Raw genomic sequence first — 21,657 nt, 5'->3', positions numbered from 1 at the left:
GACTTTTTATTGTTGCACATTACATACATCTAAGCTAATGGATTGTTGAATATCACATACATCAGAGATTGGGTTCATTGTTGTAGATTACGTTCATTGTACATTGTATTGTTGTATATATGTTAACTATAGTCAGTTCCCACATTTCAAATATGCGTGCATTTTACTTTCGGATTTGATGGCCTATTATAAGTGACGGCGAAGAAGACCCGAAGTCGCATGGCCAAGTATCAAGGGATCACCTCTGTTGGCTGATTACAACAAACAATCGCTCCTATCGAGGTCAAGTTACATTGTCAGGCAAATCAGTCAGTATTTAGGAGATGAAAGGTTACCTGCAAGACATGGTCCAGAAACATAAGACGGTTATTCAGTCAGAAAATGTCATAACAATCGGAATAATACCATAGGCTCTAATATTGAAGACTTCCATGAGGGATTTCCATCAAGTATCGATTTAACATTCGATTGAAGTCCATAACAACGTACTTATACTCAGACGTTATTGCTGAACTTCCTCAGCGGATCTAGACTGGAAAAGGCCAGCATATTACAGATAGTATCTGTAAATCGGAAATTACACTGCCACTACCGCTATCCATACCAACACGCTTAGTACTTTGCAGTTTTCTCCCTCTCTCTCTCTCTCTCTCTCTCTCTCTCTCTCTCTCTCTCTCTCTCTACTTAAACGTATGTATGTATGTTGTACATCAGTATCTTAATCAGACACTGTCCTGTATGTATGTATGTATGTATGTATGTATGTATGTATGTATGTATGTATGTATGTATGTATGTATGTATGTATGTATGTATGTATGTATGTATGTATGTATGTATGTATGCATGTATGTGTGTCTGTATGTGCGTGTGTGCGTGCGCGAGGGCGCTTGTGTGTGACCGCGATCAAAGTAGCATGAGGTTAGCTGTCAAATTACGTTGTCATAATACACTTATTACCATACCTTTCCTTGAACAGGTGAAATTCACTTGTGAAACTATGTAATTCGTGGGTGGACAAAATCACTTGTTTAATGTATTTCACCTTCAAACTGTGAAACCTGGTCACCATCTGGCTAATCTTCCTGACATCATCTAGGCTGACTTGGTGACGTTAACACACGGCCATATGGCCAGCCCTATAGAACGAGGACAGTGCACGTGATCTCTATAGCAAGTCATTCCCCGAGGAATCCAGGTATTACATGTTCAAAGTGCCATCTTTCTGTGACTTTGTCTCTCACGGATATTCCTGTTAGACTCTCCGTTTCCTGTGTTGGTCGTAATAAGTGACCAGACTCTCCGCTGCATATGTTGGTGACCAAATGGATCGTGTGGTTAAACTCAGTACCTTGGTAGCATGTGTTGTCCTGCCTCTTTATGAGTCAGAATATTAATCACTTGATTGTCTGGTGCATACACGCTTATTCACGGATGGTGCAATACTTTCTTCGTGAAGACACTGTACTCCGGACCGTGGACCATTGACTGCAATAACTGCCATGTTCACTGGCGTTGCAAATTAATGTAACCAGATAGCACTGAACATATACCAACTTGCAACACTCCATAGCGCATGTTCTGCATCCTTGAACGTTGTCCCTTATCATCACTTTGTTTATAATGATCAATAATGATGAGACATTTCAGGTTAATGATACCTCAGCATGAAGCTGCATAGAGTCGTGTTAACTGTGGCGTGGGTAGTTACCATGTTAATCCCAACAAATTTACACACAGACCTGGTGAGGGAAGTCGTATAATTGTGTCTGAAACACGCTTTACAAGGCGTATGAGCAGCGAAGGAATCGTGGACACCTAGGAGACAAGAGTTTGGGCGTATGACCAATGAGTCTGTACTGGGAATATGTTATATCATGGCTGTAGGACACAATACTGAAATCACGGGAGGAATCTATAATGTTTAATCGATGGATCTTCCTGAAATTGCAAAGACCACACAAATCGAACGCATGTTTAAAAGCAACACACTTATGCCTTTGTTACAGAATTATTCAAAATGTAAGAGTAAGAATGACTGGTGTTGATGATGATGGGGAGGATGTCGAATTATTTCTACAGCTGGATGCCTCTTACGCAGACGCTTCCTGGATATTTAACAGTGGAATGTGAGTAACCAGTCACGGGATCCAGGGAACATCAAGGCGCACTCTACGGTACTAGCACATTGTCAGCATTGTTTCCGGCGTTAAGTTGAACATCAGGTTATACAAAGTCACAAGTCAATTTCACAATATCGATTGCAAATACAATACAAGTGACAAAATCTAAGGCAATGCGTCACAAAATATATAGTATAGCAAACTCACCAAAGTCTTAGTGCGAGAGAGAAACAGTCATGCAGAATGCAACAGAGTGAGCGGTCTGACAGCAGTAGATCAGGTGTTGACGGATAAAGCGTTGGCAGTGATTTGATGATGATATACTCAAGTGAATGAATGTGAAAGTGTCCCCACACGACAACTAGCCTTTATATATACTTTCAGTCATTTCACGAAAGTACGAGCACTTACTGCCATCGCCAACACTGTAGAATGCCCTCGAAACAGTTTTCCGGAAGTAGACATACATGAAGTCAAGGGCAGATACCTTCCGGGCAACCTGCTGCCACAATCCTAAAAAATGCGGACCATCGCATACGAAATGTGACCCATCACAACTATTATTCAAAACACTAAACATTTTAACCCAATAATAATTATTACTTAATTAATAACAAAATATACAGAAAATACACACTCGTAACACTTGATTAATGTGACTGATTGTCTCCTGCACGTAGAAAAACATAATTATACGCGGACAAGTCATGGGCACGGTTTAAAGTGTTTGAGTTGAATGATAAAATAATTCATGTATACACATCAAAAACTCAAAGGACATGTTGTTATTTATGTTGAGACTATGCGTCAAGTAGATCAACGCTCACAGTGATTATGGCATCATCAGCCTATACCAGTACTACTGACTAGCCTGCAACAAGGGCGTTTATTGGTAGTACCTTGGGGACAGTACCTCTATAATTGTGATAAAATACGTGCTACTGCAAAAATATACTTAACGTCAATTAGATATGAACCGTCATTGCATAACATTCTGTCTGATAATGATTTGCGCTGCAGTGCATCCGTTAGGAGACTGGGGTAGGGTGAGGTTAATTATAATTCTTGATAAACAAGTCCACGTGAAGGTGTTCACACCTGGTAAAACAGTTATTTCTTTTTAATGGCATGATTTGTTTTGTATACCAGTTTCGAGACGTACAGAATCTTTTCGCCCAGATCTATGACTCAGCATGTGTTATTGCCTCAATATCTGGCTTCTTCCATTATCGAAATGTTTCATAAAACTTCTGCAGGTGCTGAATTCTGAACAAGGGATTGTTTTGTGGGTCTGTTTGTTGTGTTCACCATCCATCTTCCACGCTAGGTATTATTTGTTTATCCTGTTTATGAATCACCACAAAATCTTAAATTGTATCTCGAATGCACAAGACTGTGCACACCCTGACTATCATTTGTACCCTTGGGACCTACATAACGTACACTGCCGTTCTCACTGTAATTATACTTAGTCAAAAAAGGAACTTCACATAATGCAATGTTTAAAAATAATGAACAATCGTCTTTAGCGCTGAATCCAGGTTTACCCTCAGATTTGCGGACGGTAGGCTGGTATGCCCAATGTTGTGTACAGGAAGTCGACAGATCCGAGGGCGGAAGTTGCATGGTGTGGGGTGCTTTCTGTGGGAACAACCGTTCCCGACTTCTGGTCATCCGTGGAAACCCCACAGCTGCTGCTTAACGCGACCAGGTGCTCACCCCTAAAGTCGTTCCTTTCATGGCGGCTCATGCCCCAGGTTGACAGTTCCAGTATGATAATGCTCGGCCGCATACCACAATGTTGACACGAAATTTCCTTCAAAACGCTGGAATCAACGTCATGGACTGGCCATCGAGGTCCCCTGACCTTAATCCAAAAAAGCACGTTTGGGATGCACTTGGGAGAAGACTTCGTGGTCTTAGGAACCAACCTCAGAATTTGCAGAAACTTGGCGCTGCGTGCAAGAACAATGGCGCAGAATCCCCATCCACGTGTTCACAAGCATCAGGCAGTCGATGCGTAGACGGTGTTAGGCAGTGGTGAATGCGTGGGGCGGCCACAATATTGAACTGAGAAATTTCGAGTTTTTATTCATGTGACTTGACATTCTGTATGCCTTTGTTTTAGCCTAATGGAACTGATTGTGGCACTGTCAGTGTATCAAGTGCATCACACAGATCTCAGCGATGAAATAATAACAGTTTAACCATCTTACCTTGTTCTTTTATAGTGCCCCGACGAAAGAAAGTGAAATTTCTTTTTTGACTCAGTATATATGCATAAGAACACGTGTTATGTGAAAATTCTGGGCTACACCCTCCATGTATCAACTTAGCATTTACGGAAATGCGTATAATGTGAGGGAGACAGACCGATTAGAAGGGCAATGTATAGAACTATGTCAAATGTTTTGTTAAAAACGAATATTCTATCAGAAATCATCTGTTAGAAAATCTTCTCATGCATGTTACAAACAACATAAGTAACTGATCACATGTTGCATGATATAAGTGATATCGGTACTAATGTCCTCTTGCATGATATCAGTGATATGGGTACTAGTGTCCTCTTGCATGATATCAGTGATAAGGGTTACAAGTGTCCTCTTGCATGATATCAATGATATGGGGTACAAGTGTCCTCCTGCATGAATGATATTCAGGTACAAGCGTCTTGTTACATGCGTTTAAGGGCTTTTAGCACTGTCGGTCCAATGCATGATACTAATGGTATGGGATACGGGAGACGATCATCCGTCACAACAATTGAAGAATCAGTGATTTAAACTCAGCCAAAGCAGCATTCACAAAAATATAAGTATGAATACAGGTGGTGTGGATCATATGTCAATTGTAAATTAACACGGCACCCATGGCCGAAAGATATGAAAAAGCAATAATATTATTACTTAACCTAAGACTTACCAGAATCCGTTCTTTACTGGGAAGGCGTAATCCCGAATATATTATATGTTACATTTGATCACTTTGTGAATGATACTGTGTGCAGGGTAATTATAAAGCTAATTCATGTCCAACTCATAAAGAGAGAATGGCAGTTTACAAAGAGTTCCAGAATGTGGACAAAAGGGAAAGTTAAATGTCAAATTCTTTGTTCACGGCAGAAGTGATCTGAAAAAGGACGGTGGTCTGTCCATCAGAATAGTGTGCGGCCTACGCATGTTCTGCAGATGCACACTGATTAACTGATATGTCACTTTGTACATATAATAAAGTATTTTAACCAAAGTGTAGACAAGTTACGAGGTAAGAGTTCACAGTTGGGTTCACGTTAGCTGGACGTTGCTGGGTGTTTTCACACATTACTTTAGTCACCATGGGGTAATGTACAAACATTCGTGGATTCTTTTAAGTGCACGGGGTTGTGTACTTACGCTAGGGGTTGTGACAACACTGAAAGAGTCTGCACACAAAATTGACTCCAAGGTTTTGACACCCGGTCACAGACGGGTTCGATCCCGACATACTGCCATGAAGACTGTAGACTGTGGAGAATGTACTGCACACTGACTGGGCTCAAATGACCGTATGCACATTGTCAGGTCTATTCAGAGTCATTATCCCTTCGGCAATGGCTCAAATTTATGCCTCAACATTTATTTCTCCCTACGAGAACTGTTGAAATGTCAGGCATAAAATACAGCGATTAATAGGCAAAATAATGTGTTATGAGATATATCTCAGTGTGACTGTGGCCTTAACGACATATTTAGAACAACAGAAATGCGATTACGTACAATGTCTTCACAACTGATGTGATTTCATCTATCCATATCTCTGCAGATTTATCGTCGGCACGTTTCGAAAATTTCTCCTCAAATGGACATTTATTACCTTGTATCACCACCTGTGCGACCATACACAAAAACTGTCAGGAAAGAATGTTAGGTTAATGATCTGGAATCTAAGTTCGAGAACATTTCAGAAAGTTAATTTAGAAACAGTATGCTGAATCCAGATATGAGAGAAATGTGTTAGTTATGTGTTTCAACCAACAATAAACTGATCTAGAGAGCCTACGTAGTCTAGAAACAAAACTACATCTAAACCATTTAAACGAGACGTATATTTCAAGCGTTGCATGAGTGTTAGTGTGTGAGCTTAGTTTTACGCCGCTTTCAGCAATTTCCAGCAATATCACGTCACAGTGTACCCATGTGGGGAATCTTCGGCAGGATGAGGGAACGCTTTAACTTCAAGGTTACACCACCGTCCCCGTTTCTTGAAACCTAAAGGTTGCAATATCATTTACTTTAATGCAATATGTCCTGTCTTGATATACTGTCGTGAATAACTGTGGCTGGAAGTGCATGATTACATTAGATGTCTGCGACAGCAGACAAGACTGGCCCGTAAGAGAAAGTATCCACCAATGTTTTATGCTTCACTCAAATTACAACATACATGAACTGGAAAGACGATGTGTTTAATGTGTGCACCAAACCTGAAGTTTTCAGTGTGTTAGTTTGCTTTGAAATATCGACCAACCAGGCTGGAGTATTGCTGACTATAGATGGCAAGTCATACTACATGTCATAAGATCTAAATGTGAAACGTTCATGGATACATCTAGATAAGATACAATACTGTAAATTCATGAATATACTCATAACGTTAGTGTCGTTCTCTATGAAAAAGTTGCTGCGACTTTGCTAATATGTTATCCATGCACTTGTGTTCGTCCAATTACCAAATGCTTTCAATGAAATTTGCCAACCATTGCAGAGATTCCTATGTCGATGCACACAAAACAGGGCACAGCGCTGATGTGCATGGGAGGAAGTGGTGGGGAATGGATATAGTGTTTAATTTCTGGATTTGATCTTGGGTATACACAGGGAAGCAAGGTACTGACCCGCACTTCCTATCACAAGTCACCCTAACAGCCATATTTTGTGTGAACAGTTTAGTGTTGGAGAGACGTGAACAGTACCAACATCGTCATCGTCTTTACTGTCAAAACACTATAACTATATATGTGTGTGTATAAAACTATATATATATACACACACACACACACACACACACACACACACATATATATATATATTGTAACGGAACGGCCAAAGACTAGTCAAAATACTAGTAGACAAACTACACAAATATAATGGATGCTGCCACCAGTCACAAAATGTGACAAAATAAATACCAGAGTTCGGAGACGAAGTTCAGTGAAAATATATCACAAGGACCTAAGATGCAAAGAATGAAGAAACTGGCGATATGCAGAAGGATCACACAACAAGTAGATAAAGTTCCAATAACGATTTTATTTAATGAGCACTAAACTGAAAATACACGATCTCGAAACTGTCACCTTGTCAGTCATCAGGACTGGATATCTTGCTTGTCAACCCGTGTCTTCGTGGTTGCAGAAATCTTGCCTTGCTGTATGGCAGTCTTGACTGAGACTCTTGGCTGTTAAATGAATTAAACTGTATAATAAACTTTGAAACTGGAAAGTGAATGAACTTGCGGCAACCGGAACTGGATCCAGATAATGTAAACAACGTATTCCGGAAGTCACGTGATCCGGAATGAATGACAAGGAGGCCACACCTCCAACAGCTGTCAAAATGTGATACGAGTATGAATAAGGCTAAATCCCACTTATAACTTGCATTAAAAAAAACCCGTATGTCTCGGCTGTAGACGATTCCAATAATCCCCTGTGTAAGAAACCCTTAGCAGAGACTGTAACTTGATAAGGTCAACATAGCATGTCGGAATGACCTTGGACCCCCCGCATCGCGAAGACAATCAGCGACTGTCAACATTAAATTAAACTGTAATATTTCCTACAGGCGATAAACCATGCTTGACTTGCAATATACAACTGTGACTGTGAGTGTATCTGTATCTGTAATTTGTACACTTGATTCCCATAAGCCAAGGATAATCCGTCGGAATGAATCCGTCGGAAGGAATCCGTCGGAAGGGATCTGCCGGAATGAATCCGGATCTCCACAAGGTTGAAAATAAAACCACAATAATCACGTAACTACAGCTAGATCCTTAGAGAGCAGACCAAGTGTTAACAATATCCTAGTTAATTAAAATTTATACAATAAAGGTATCCCATAATACGAAAATGAGAATTAAGCTGTGACGTAACCCTGGAACCCTACCTTGCTTGAGAAGTCAAATTTGCCGCCCCGACTTTAACCTTGACAGCTCTATTTATAGGTGACATAAGGTCACATGACACGCAAACGTGACGTCAGGGAATTCAAGATGGCGACTGTAAACATGACTGACGTTACTTGTGCCGTAATTTACTGTTATACCTGATACTGTAGCTTGGAAGCTGACTGCACAAAAGGTAGGTCATCTTAATTAGATACAGCATAAGGCTGATATCTTGGCTGGAATCACTGTGATGGCTGAGAAATTGATTATCTCGGTACTTGAAGCCATGAATAGACATGAATTTTTGTTACACTGCCCCCTCCCTAGCCTTAATCCTCCTGGTAAGGCAAAAATACAAATGTCCAAAAATATAAGTCTAAAAAATTATTCCAGTTCTAGATAATTTATTAACACTAATAATAAGTTTCCTCCCGATGTATGCTCAGCAGCCGCCCATCTCGGTGGAAGGTCTTGGTGATGACTATGGTTTTAATAGGCCCATGGGATACCTCTTCATCACTTATATCCTCCACCTCTTGTAGTCTTATAGCCTTTCCTCTAGGCTGGGGAGGCTGTGCTTCCTCATCGCTGGAGGAGGAGGAGGAACACATGGCTGTGGGCATGTATGTCCCCTTCTCCATCTTCTCCGCGTCTGCTATTCCTTCTAGGAGGATGTCTTCTACATCTTCCCAGTCACTGTCATGCTGTGTTTCCGGTAAGGCTGCCGCTCCGACTGCTGTGTCTGGGGAGGGAACTAAAGGTGGAGACTGGCTAGCAGTATGTACAGCGACTGGAACTTGGGCTGAAACTTGAGCCTGTGTCTTGGCTGGAGCTTGGGCAGGAACTTGTGCTTGGACCTCGGCTGCTGCTTGGACCTGACTGGTGGGTACCAGCTGGTAGATGTACCCTGGTGGTATAACAATAGGAGCTTTTACTGGGGAACTCGACCTGTGACGATGACGCAACCTTCGATGATTCAGCATGTCTTCCTTTCTGCCGTAATCCCTGTTACAGTCCGGGCAACTATATCGCTCTCTCTTCCTGTGTTTCTCTCTAACATGTCGAGAAAGGTTGCTGGAAGAGCTAAAAATCTGTCGACACTGGTGACACGTATAAGGACGAGGCATCTGAAAGGATAATAATCACATAACTACCCCTAGCTAACTATACCAAACACTGTATACTCTGTTAAGCTTTGGACATACTTGGTCTGCTCTCGTATATCTTTATACTTTCAGGTGTGGAAATGGTGGTCATCCCTACAGTAACTACTCTGCAGAGTCAAGATATGGTTTGAGCAAGTCAAAATGAACAACGCGAGGTTTGCCCTTGGACCCTAACTGTATTCTGTAAATAACATCAGAGATTTTTCCAACAATGGAAAATGGCCCTGACCACTTCATCTGTAACTTGGGAGAAAGTCCTTTGGAGCGTCTGTTACAGAGGCACCACACTTTGTCCCCTACTTTAAAGGATTTGCTGTGTAAATTTCTGTCATAATTCTTCTTTTGTCTGTGACCAGCATCTTTCAAGATGATCCTAGCCTTATCCCATACGTCTGAAAGGTATTCTTTCACTCTCATGGGATAGTCTTCAACTTGAACTTTGTCCACAGACGGATTCTGTATCATCACATCAACAGGCATAGACAACTCTCTCCCGAACATCATCTTGTTTGGGGTCTGTTTTGTAGATTCCTGGGCGGCGCTGCGGTAAGCCATTAGTGCAAATGGTAGTTTCTGGTCCCAGTCTTTCTGTTGACATAGGGGATCCAGATACTTGGCTAAGATGTCCACCACTGTCTTGTTAAATCTTTCGACCATGCCATCAGACTTTGGGTTGAATGGGGTGGTTCTTGTCTTGTGGATGTCAAAAATCCGGCAAATCTCAGAAAAGAGCTCTGATTCAAAATTTCGCCCTTGATCTGTATGAATTTCCTGTGGTACTCCAAATCTGCAAATAAATTGTTCAACTAATGCACGAGCAACTGTCTTTGCCTCTTGGTTAGGAAGTGCATAAGCTTCCACCCATTTTGTGTAGTAGTCACCAACCACACATATGACTCTATTTCCACTTTCTGTTACAGGAAATGGTCCTAAGATGTCCATTGCCAATCTCTCCAGGGGTGCTCCGACACTGTACTGCTGTAAAGGTGCTTTAGATTTTCTAGTAGGCTTGCGTCGAGCTGCGCAAGTCTTACAGGTAGAGCAAAGAGACCTTAGCTGATCAGACATGCCATGCCAGTAAAATCTCTTTCTAACCTTGGACAGAGTTTTCATATAGGCAAAGTGTCCACCTGCCTTTCCTGAATGAGCCTCATACAAGATCTGTTTCTGTAAGGAGCGTGGAACTACTGTCAATAAGGACTTCTGATTACCAAATGAATCTGCCCACTTGCGGCAAAGTACCCCTTGAACAATCTCCAAAGAATCCCATAGACCCCAGTAGACTTTGGTTGTAGCTGACTCACTGGACAATTCTTCCCACTTAGGTTTGGCAGCATGGGACTCTACCAAGATGAAAATGGGCTTCAAATCTGGGTCTGACATCTGTTCTGTATGGATTTCAGATAAAGACCACTGTGGCTCTATAATGAGTTGTGCTAACATTCCTGTTGCTGTGTCTTCCATTCCACACTGTTTGCAGGGCTTCCTTGACATACCGTCAGCATTGCCGTGCTTCTTGCCAGGGCGATGCTCAATCCTAAAATCATACTCACTCAAAACCCCCAGCCATCTTGCCAACTGTCCTTCTGGATCCTTGAAATTTAGGAGCCAGCGTAGGGAGACATGATCTGTGCGGATCAAAAATTCCCGCCCATAGAGATAATGGCGAAAATACTTGATGAAAGTGACAACAGCAAGCAACCCTCGTCTTGTGACGCAGTAGTTTCTTTCTTGTTTAGAAAGGGTCTTGCTAGCGTACGCAATAACTTTTTCACTGCCATCTTGGACCTGAGATAATACCGCACCCATGGCAAAGTTGCTTGCATCTGTGTCTAAAATAAACAGCTCTGTGTGACTTGGATAGGCAAGAATAGGGGCTGAAATCAACTCTTCCTTCAGCAGGATGAAAGCCTCATCACACACTGTATTCCACATGAAGTTAGAATTCTTCTCTGTCAGACTATGGAGGGGTCTGGCAATATTGGCAAAATCTTTAATGAAGCGTCTGTAGTATGACGCAAGTCCCAAAAAGCTTCGAACCTCACTCACATTCTTGGGTATGGGCCAATCTCTCACACTGTCTACCTTTTGAGGATCTGTACTCACTCCTTCCGCTGATACAGTGTGCCCAAGATAAGACACCTGTCTCTTAAAGAAATGACACTTGGAGGGTTTCAACTTCAGGCCGGCCTCTCGAAATCTGTCAAACACTGTTCTCAGTCTTGACAGCACCTGTTTGAAGTCCTTGCCAAAAACAATAACATCATCCAAATATACCAACAACATCTCCCAGTGCAAACCTTTCAGCACTTGTTCCATTAAGCGGGAGAAGGTAGATGGGGCGTTGCAAAGTCCAAATGGCATTACCCGCCACTGAAACAGACCACTCCTTGTACAAAATGCAGATTTTCGCTTCGCCTCCTCGTCTAGCTCTACTTGCCAAAATCCGCTAGCAATGTCCATAGTTGCATAAAACTGAGAACCATGCAGCGCATCCAGCGTATCATCTATTCTCGGAATCGGATGGGCGTCTTTAATGGTCCGATCATTCAAACGGCGATAATCACAGCAGAACCTCCATTCGTCTGAGCCCTTCCTTGCTAAAACAATTGGTGAAGCCCAGGGACTAGATGATGGCTCGATAACTTGTCGCTCCAACATGTCTTGAATCATAGAATCTGCAGCTTCTTGCTGTACTATTGGCAAGCGGCGATAATGCTGTCTTACTGGTGAGGCATCCCCTGTGTTGATACTGTGTCTTACAATATTTGTCTTTCCAAGTTCCTTGGAGTCAGCTGCAAAGACATCTCTGTACTGTTTGAGAAGAACTGCCACATCCTTGCTCTGTGATTCTGTCAGTTCAGTACAACTTCTCCTCCACAAGTCTCTCAAAGATTCAGGAACCCTTGCATCACTCTCAAAACTGTGCTCAGAATTGAGTGTCTGTGCTTGTGACTTATCTAAAATCCTAATAATGCCTGTTGTAAATCCCCCTTTCATCACAACAGGATCTGGATGAGGATTGAAAACTCTGATTGGTACAATCTGTTTCTTTATGTCAACAATCGCCCTTGCGATCATTAACCCTTTGTTCAGTAATCCTAACTGCAAGTCAGGTTCAATTAACCCTTCTCCTGCAGTTGCGTGTCCAGCCCGTGGTTTCACTGCACACGGTATGAACGCTTCCCCACAACTGGGAATAGTAACCTCTTGTTGTGTTGATAGTCTCCAACACAACTTCTCGCTACTCTGGGAGGAGGGGCCCCTCTCCATCCCCAGACGTAGTTCTTGACGTTCCAAGTCTAGCTTTGCTTGGCAACGTCCAAGGAAGTCTAGTCCCAATATAGCTGACCCTCTGATGTCTGCTACTAGGAAATCAACTTGTTTTCTGACAGTCTTGACCTGAATCGTCACCCTGATCCTGCCATACAACTTGAGACTACTTCCATTTGCCTGCTTTACTTCGTCGGAAGTTGGCAATAACTTGGGACACCTCTGACCCTCTGTAAGTGTAAGATACTGTTCATGAGACATCACATTCTCTGTAGAACCAGTATCCAACAACAGTTCGACAGATTTCCCTTCAATGTTAACAGCTATATACAAACCATTCCCTGACTTCTTGAGAGGAATTACCTCCCCTTGGTCAAGGGAACTGGCTGGATTTGAGTGTTGATTCAAGGGATGGCGGCTGGTCCCTTGATCTCTTCTCTCTCTCTGGGTCTTTTGTTTATAAGATGTCTGCTCACGACCCTTTGAACAGACAAATTCTAGTTTTCCTGGTGATTTCGCTTGTTTGGATTTTGTTGAGGATATCTGGGTGGATACCGACAATCTCTGTAACAATGTGATGGATCACCACAATTGTAGCATACCTTCCTTGATCCTGACTGTGCAACTCTGTCCTCTGACACTGGCAGAGATTCAAGCTTCTTTTCAAACTTGTTTATTGTCTCCATGAGCCTTGACAATTGTTCAACTTGATCATTTTGTCGTTCTGGTTTCGCTGCTAAAATACGGAGTTGCCTTGATCTGGCCTTGTCCGCTGGACGCAACCTTTCGCATTCCAGGTAAGTCTCCATTTCAAATGCTGCTTGAATGGCCTCTTCCAAGGTACGGGGGCGAGACTGGACAACACTTAATCGTACTTGACGATCACGAATTGCCTCAGTGAAGTGACTGCGTGCCAACCGATCTTTACAATCTTGGGTTGCATCAGGATATGCAAGGTTAGTTAGGCGTTGTATGGCTTGCCCAAGATCCTGTATCGACTCACCCTCTTTCTGTTGCCGGTTCCGAATTTCAATCATGTAGAGCTCGACTTTATCATTTCCGCCAAAGTGACGTCCCAGTAATCTTGTGATATCTGGGTATGTCATTGGGCCATGCTGTTCTCCATAAATCTGTAGAGCCCTTCCCCGTAAACTAGCTGCTAGATAATTTGCCTTTTGACTCTCATTCCAACCATTCACAGTGGCACATGATCCAAAATGAGCCATATAATTCTGCCAAGGCATGCTCCCATCAAAAGTCTCCGGTGTCAGCAAAATTCCCCTTCTGTAAGGATAAGCTTGTTCAGAGAAAAGGGGGTGCTGCTGTCCAACAAGTGAGTGTTGTTGAACCTCAGCGGGAAATCTTGATCTCGGTGAGTCGACAATGCAATTCTGCATAGGAGCATTACTCCATACTGGAATCCTAGGTTGTCTCTCGTGTGTGACATAATCTTGAGTTCTCGGCTCAACTGCTGGCATATCCTTGTAACGAATAATAGGCACTTGGACTCTAGTGACATTGGGGAAATCTCCACCTGCCTTTTCTGTGTTTTCCTTGCTGGAAGGTCTGTGCTGTTCCTGCTCATCATCTGAAGTGATCTTGTCTGCAACCATGTTAGGTGGCCTCACTTCAAGAGAATTCCTAACATGTGAAAAAGGAGATTCCATACTGTGAACACCTTCCTGATCCCGGTGAGAAGTAGACAAGGCAGAATTATATTCTGCAGGTACAAATTCTTGTTGACTGTGGGGGGAACTGTGTCTTGGGTGAAAGGTAATCAGTCCACTATTATCTGTGTCTTCCTGCACCCTTGATATGGTGACTAGGTCAGATTCCACTAATGACATGGTTATAAAAGAAATAATAACAAATGATAGCTATTGTGGGAGAGAGAGAGAGAAAGATTAACAACTGCACTCTGACCTCGGTACGACTCCGTATAAGTTCCCGTCAGTCCTATGGAAGAATGTATAACGGTTTACTTGATTACTGTAAAAGTTGAATAGCTAGGGCTGTAAAGACTCTAACTGGTCATCATGTCTGTAAGAACACTTGGCTCTCAGGTTGAAGTCATACTTGAACACAGATGTACTTGATCAGGGTAAATCTGGAACAATGACAATGCTACTGGCTTTAATAAATAACAAAAGTCTCTGAACTGTTTGCTTGAACTGGATCTCAAAATGTAAACATCACCAGCTCGCCTGTTTTCTGTATCTTTTATGCTTGAATAATCTTTGTCTCTGGAATACAAAGTAATTAGAACACAACTCTAAGACTTCTCCTAGGTCCTCATCAAACAGTTCTGTCAAGACGGCTTGCAGTTAATGAGATCAGCTAGCCTTGACCTGTGCAGATAAAATCAAGAGCTTTTATTATAGATCCTTGGGTCGTCACCACAAGTATCTCTGAAGGTAATGAATCCTGAGCTGCAACGGTCGTTCTTCAGGATTCTGAATTTAGAAGAACTGGTGAAGGCTAGGGCTCCAAGGCACTGTCACAGCAAACTGAAAATTCACATTGCTACCTTAAATATTTCTATAAAATTTACAAATGCATCTTCCTACAGCATCGCCAGTCTCCAACACACAAAATATCCAAAAATCCAAATAATCCCACCGCTGCCACCAAATGTAACGGAACGGCCAAAGACTAGTCAAAATACTAGTAGACAAACTACACAAATATAATGGATGCTGCCACCAGTCACAAAATGTGACAAAATAAATACCAGAGTTCGGAGACGAAGTTCAGTGAAAATATATCACAAGGACCTAAGATGCAAAGAATGAAGAAACTGGCGATATGCAGAAGGATCACACAACAAGTAGATAAAGTTCCAATAACGATTTTATTTAATGAGCACTAAACTGAAAATACACGATCTCGAAACTGTCACCTTGTCAGTCATCAGGACTGGATATCTTGCTTGTCAACCCGTGTCTTCGTGGTTGCAGAAATCTTGCCTTGCTGTATGGCAGTCTTGACTGAGACTCTTGGCTGTTAAATGAATTAAACTGTATAATAAACTTTGAAACTGGAAAGTGAATGAACTTGCGGCAACCGGAACTGGATCCAGATAATGTAAACAACGTATTCCGGAAGTCACGTGATCCGGAATGAATGACAAGGAGGCCACACCTCCAACAGCTGTCAAAATGTGATACGAGTATGAATAAGGCTAAATCCCACTTATAACTTGCATTAAAAAAAACCCGTATGTCTCGGCTGTAGACGATTCCAATAATCCCCTGTGTAAGAAACCCTTAGCAGAGACTGTAACTTGATAAGGTCAACATAGCATGTCGGAATGACCTTGGACCCCCCGCATCGCGAAGACAATCAGCGACTGTCAACATTAAATTAAACTGTAATATTTCCTACAGGCGATAAACCATGCTTGACTTGCAATATACAACTGTGACTGTGAGTGTATCTGTATCTGTAATTTGTACACTTGATTCCCATAAGCCAAGGATAATCCGTCGGAATGAATCCGTCGGAAGGAATCCGTCGGAAGGGATCTGCCGGAATGAATCCGGATCTCCACAAGGTTGAAAATAAAACCACAATAATCACGTAACTACAGCTAGATCCTTAGAGAGCAGACCAAGTGTTAACAATATCCTAGTTAATTAAAATTTATACAATAAAGGTATCCCATAATACGAAAATGAGAATTAAGCTGTGACGTAACCCTGGAACCCTACCTTGCTTGAGAAGTCAAATTTGCCGCCCCGACTTTAACCTTGACAGCTCTATTTATAGGTGACATAAGGTCACATGACACGCAAACGTGACGTCAGGGAATTCAAGATGGCGACTGTAAACATGACTGACGTTACTTGTGCCGTAATTTACTGTTATACCTGATACTGTAGCTTGGAAGCTGACTGCACAAAAGGTAGGTCATCTTAATTAGATACAGCGTGTGTGTGTGTGTGTGTGTGTGTGTGTGTGTGTGTGTGTGTGTGTGTGTGTGTGTGTGTGTGTGTGTGTGTGTGTGTGTGTGTGTGTGTGTGTGTGTGTGTGTGTGTGTGTGTGTGTGTGTGTGTGTGTGTGTGTGTGTGTGTGTGTGTGTGTGTGTGTGTAAAATATCGTCAAAATTCGCTGTATATTCCATCATATTTCTTTGTTGTATGTTGGTTTCACTCCAAGTTCGGAATCGACAAGCAGCGGAGTGAAAGATTGTTGTTTTGGCAGATATCAACATCGCTCTGATCAAGATTGCGTACATTCCATGTTTTGTGGATATCTTTGACATAACATTCCCTTGTCTCAAAGACTGTGAACATACATTGATTTCGTCCTTGGTTTATTGAAAAGTATCGGTGTGTTTGTACGGGTTGTAGGGGTCCAGTACAAAAGAGTAAGGATCATATCTTCAGGTGTGTGAGAACAGAAAGTACTGGAAATGGCCTACATATTCCTTGGTTAGCACACTTGTCCAGTATGTGGCAGTATTTCTCTGTTCTCTTTCTGTGACAACATTGATCATTGACTCTGGAACACACTGAATAGGTCCATTGTACTATTTTCCCGAAGTTTGAGCTTTCACTTTGACAATATGCAAATGTTTTAAAAGGTTATGACCTCAACTGATATCATGCACCATATTTGGACGAGACGGATACCATTGTCAGTACTCAGGAGGGCACCTGTAACTACACCAGCAAAGGTTGGAAAGTAGTAATAAAACTCTTGTGAGCCACAAGTAGCGACTTGATCTTTAGCATGAAATGTTAAATCCACAATCCTCAAAATGTTCTTGAAACTGAAAACCTAAAATGACATTCGTAAAACCTACATGTTCTATGTCATGTTTAGTTGTAAAATTACTCTTTTAGAAAAAAATGACAAGAGGTAAGAGGGTTGTTATTCCAGTGTGAGCGTAAATTACTCAATGTCTGAAAAGGTCAGTGATGTTAGTTTTCTGCCCCAAGACCTACTTTGTCAAATACGTGTAGTATTTCATAGATAAAGTATGTTTGCCTCATTTAGCATACACTTTCTAACATTCTAGTACAACACTATGAGTGCGCTTTCAAATACAGAAAATACAGAGCATATTTTGTACTGATGAAGTACAGATCCATGACGTATCATTTTTTTCCTTGACAACATCATGTGAAGTGAACCAAAATACTAATACGGTGCTTTTCTTTAAGTTTTATTGAAATTTGCATACAGATGCAATTATTCTCTGGTCCAGGTGTTACGCTCCCTTACGGTCCGCACATCAAACGTCCACTCTCCATATTCCTTTATAATCAGCACATAAACATTTTACGACTTTTCATTCACAATCATGCTTTAGTAAAACACATGTACGTACGGCTGCTTACAATGTGATGAGGACACTAAAATGACTGTCACAATTTGTTTCAGGACATCTGCGGCGTGTACAACCCTAACATCTTGACACGTGTACAACAAGAAGCTGTCTAGTGCTGGTATCATGCTTGTCCTCAACAGACAGAGCCCCGATCAGACCAACAGACCTCGATCAGACCAACAAAGCACCAAGTGTGCATTTTCAGAGAAACGGCTAATGTGGCGCACGCCCAACAAAGAGATTACGGAGCAGATATGTTTTTACTTCTGTTGGTATTTCGTGTCACACTGAAGGGAATTCGTCGTAAATATGGGGATCATTACAAACTGATATCCCGGAATGATCATGGCATTTTCGATATTTTGTAACTTTTTTGTGACAGACATGTCACCATTGTTCAGGATTATGAACCTAACTGGTTTAAGTGATTGTGGGATTACGTCGGATTGTAAGAATGGCTGTCGCCCTGGTCCGTCTTGAATAATGCTCCACACGTCGCGCAGAATGATCTAGAGTTCTTCATGTTGTCTACATTGAACCCGTTTGTCACCTGTCGGTGTCACCTAATGTCAAGCACTCACATTCGCAATGAGTTTCAAACATTGGTTATGAGTAAAAGATCGATTAGACAGAGAGCACCGCATGATCTTATAGATGCCCTAAAATAATATGACCACATTCTGTTCAATTTATGGTAGAAAGTGTTGTGGCAGCCTTGGGCAGATAGAAACGAAGCCTCTGTAATCTTTAACCTTTTCCTCCCAGAACATCCGTTACTCAACTGTGATGCCTCATTTGAGTGAGTGAGTTTATTTATACGCCTCCTTTAGTTATAGTAAAGGAATATCACGGCGGGGGACACCAGACACTCCCCAAATGCATTCTGCACTGTGGAAGTATTACCTGAGAAGGACACGGTTCTCATGGATTCACAAGAGATGGTAACACGATGAGGGTTCGACACAATGGTCTGCAGCTGGTGGTACCAATGTTAGCCTTTCATAATCGATATTGTGATTTGCACTAATTGACCTGAGCAAGGGACGACAGAGCCATGGGTGTAAGCAGTAACGGAGTGGGGACGGACGTATCCGGCATGGTAATTGTTGATGACGGATGGTCAATGGATAAGGAAAACAATGAATGATTCCAGTTACAGTTCTGACTGTAGCACGTGGACATGCAGCGATGTATGACAAATCAATGACATAACTGAGGGAACATCGCAGTTTCAGACACGACCCACTCAAATACAATCGACATACCCTTTGCATAGTTACAGAAACGGTCTGTGATTCAACTAAAACTACCACTGGCCGCTACGGCCACATTACATACTCAAACAAGACTTCACTGTAAACATCACTGGAACGTTTTCCGGTTGTCGTTAACATAAGGAATTACATTAGAACCGGTGTATCAATTTTGAAACTCCACAAAAATTAAAAGAAAGATTATGTCTTGATCAAACTAGCAACGGTAATCATTTATAGCACTATGTAAGTATATATGTTCATATGGTGCCACATCTCGATGAATGCAAAATCAGGGTTTGTGTAAAACATAAACATGAGTCTAACGGTGGTAGGTGTTGGGAGCAGAGAGATGAAGTGCATAAGGTCATGTGCTGTCAACCCTGTGATTACGGTCTTGAGAGAATGTGAAAACTAAAGTATAAATGTTATGAAAGAATCTATAAAAAGTAATGATAACAGATGTGTATCCTGAATATTGTCTAAAAGCATATTAGGTATAATTAATTATGCAACCAAACAGTGTACACCTTGTCGTGCATCCGTTACGACATCTTACACACTGATAGCGTTAACTACCAGACCTCAATCAAATCAAGATGACATTAGTGATCATTTGATCTTACACCAGTAATTCTTCCAAATACGTTTTACAAGATCGATGCACGATTAAAGAAAGTTATTATGGACGTTGCCACTACTGAAGAACCGTGATCTTGTCAAGCTCACTTGCAGCTTCGTTAGATGTTGGAATCAGTACAGATCTGGTTGAGAGCAGCTTCCTTTGCAAAACACGTCGACAGTCGGCGCTTTGCCAAGCCTCCACGTTCACGCGGACACGAAAACTAACATTCATGGACAGGTGACTTGAACAGGCATAAATTGCGATTGAAAGAGGAGTTGTAATATCTATTAACAACGTTACTTCAAAAGTGAAAACATGTTGAATGTCCGGTAACATTAATGATTAATGAAGCCCATCGAAAGTTGCCGGTATGTTAGCTTTCAAATGTGTTTGAAAATAATGAAACATATGTCAGTACATTCCACATAGTTAAACAAGTTATTTAGACCATTTGAGCGTTAATGATAGCATCAAAAGTCATTCGGTTTATGCATTACCCTGATTGAAGTCCGCGAGGAAATAGCATGAACCGAAAACAGTCAAACCAAAATGCCGGACAACATTCCATGCAGTCAGCGGTTCAGCCAATATATCAAATGTTGCAGATTGGTGCACTGACACGAGATTACGGCGAATTCCTTTCGAACTAGCAGTTTTCGGATCGCAAAATAACATTCTACTTGCATTTCCCTTCAGCTTCTTCCACTTCTGGTATTGCGGAAAATAGGTTTTATTTTTGGGTGAACAGGTACGTGGCCTTCTGCAACGGTTTTAACATCAGATGGCAGTCCCTCCATGTCCCACCCACATCTCCATCACATCATCAGATGTTCCGTTTACTAGCCATATGAAAGGTAACTTAAGAGATGTGACAAGCCACCACCACAAGTGTTAATTAATATATTGCATTAACCTTGTAGTTATCTATTGTACTTGCTGGGATGCGGACCCGTTATTGTCATTCAGATCTTACCGCTTATTTTTGATGTAGCTGCACGCCTCAGACAAACGATTACCTGTGAAATTTAGTTATCTGCTACCATATAAATGCATACACCACCTTTGCGATTTAATCCTGCTTGTTACATGTACATTACGGTATATGTCACTTGACTATGCCAATGTGTGCGCCAATGCCAGTGCCTTGTTATGTTATCTGCCTCCTATTATTCATACGGGTTTATACGTAGGGATGCAAAGAGGTCCATATATAATGTTGTCACGTGTATTATGCATTTCATATCTAAACCGTTTCGACAGTAGGTGGAGACACATCTTTCCCTTTGGTTAACGATTTGAGTTACTTACAGGGAATCTGTGTAGTTCTACAGCACGTCTACGCCAGGTTAGCATTGGTCATCATTATTCACGGTTGTCGTGACAGGCGACTAACGGGGTCGGGTGATTTGGATGACACGTGATCGTATCCCAATTGCGTAGATTCTCGTGGTGTTGATTACAAGATTGTCTGATCAAGATTCGATTGTTTTCACACCGTCACCATACAGCTAGATATTTATGGGGGTGGCAATAAACACACAGCAAAATACTAAAACAAAAATATAAAAAGTGTCAATCAACAATCTACTTTTCATTGATCCCTTGACTGTCTAGTGGCCACTGTCTCAAGGCAGGAGTACTGCTATACAGCATCATTAAAGATATCCATCCATATTTAAGCCAGTTGTGTGGATATAGAGTGCTGCCGTTTGGGCAGGACATGCTTAAACTT

The 21,657-nt window shown here is 41.7% G+C and overlaps 1 protein-coding gene across 1 annotated transcript; it reads right to left on the bottom strand.

The window, feature by feature from the left end:
* Positions 1 to 8,686: 8,686 nt before the first annotated feature.
* On the bottom strand, positions 8,687 to 14,325 carry LOC137279112 (uncharacterized). Its single transcript, XM_067811588.1, has 3 exons — positions 13,315 to 14,325; positions 9,740 to 13,192; positions 8,687 to 9,400 (listed from the first exon to the last, which is right to left on the bottom strand). Exons 1-3 carry the CDS (start codon positions 14,323 to 14,325, stop codon positions 8,687 to 8,689), a joined length of 5,178 nt encoding a protein of 1,725 aa, XP_067667689.1.
* Positions 14,326 to 21,657: the final 7,332 nt, after the last annotated feature.

The sequence above is a fragment of the Haliotis asinina genome, chromosome 3 (genome assembly GCF_037392515.1).
Source record: "Haliotis asinina isolate JCU_RB_2024 chromosome 3, JCU_Hal_asi_v2, whole genome shotgun sequence".
Classification (NCBI taxonomy): Eukaryota; Metazoa; Mollusca; class Gastropoda; order Lepetellida; family Haliotidae; genus Haliotis; species Haliotis asinina.
The sequence above is the reverse complement of the archived record's forward strand: the minus strand, read 5'-3'. Positions and strand labels throughout refer to the sequence as shown.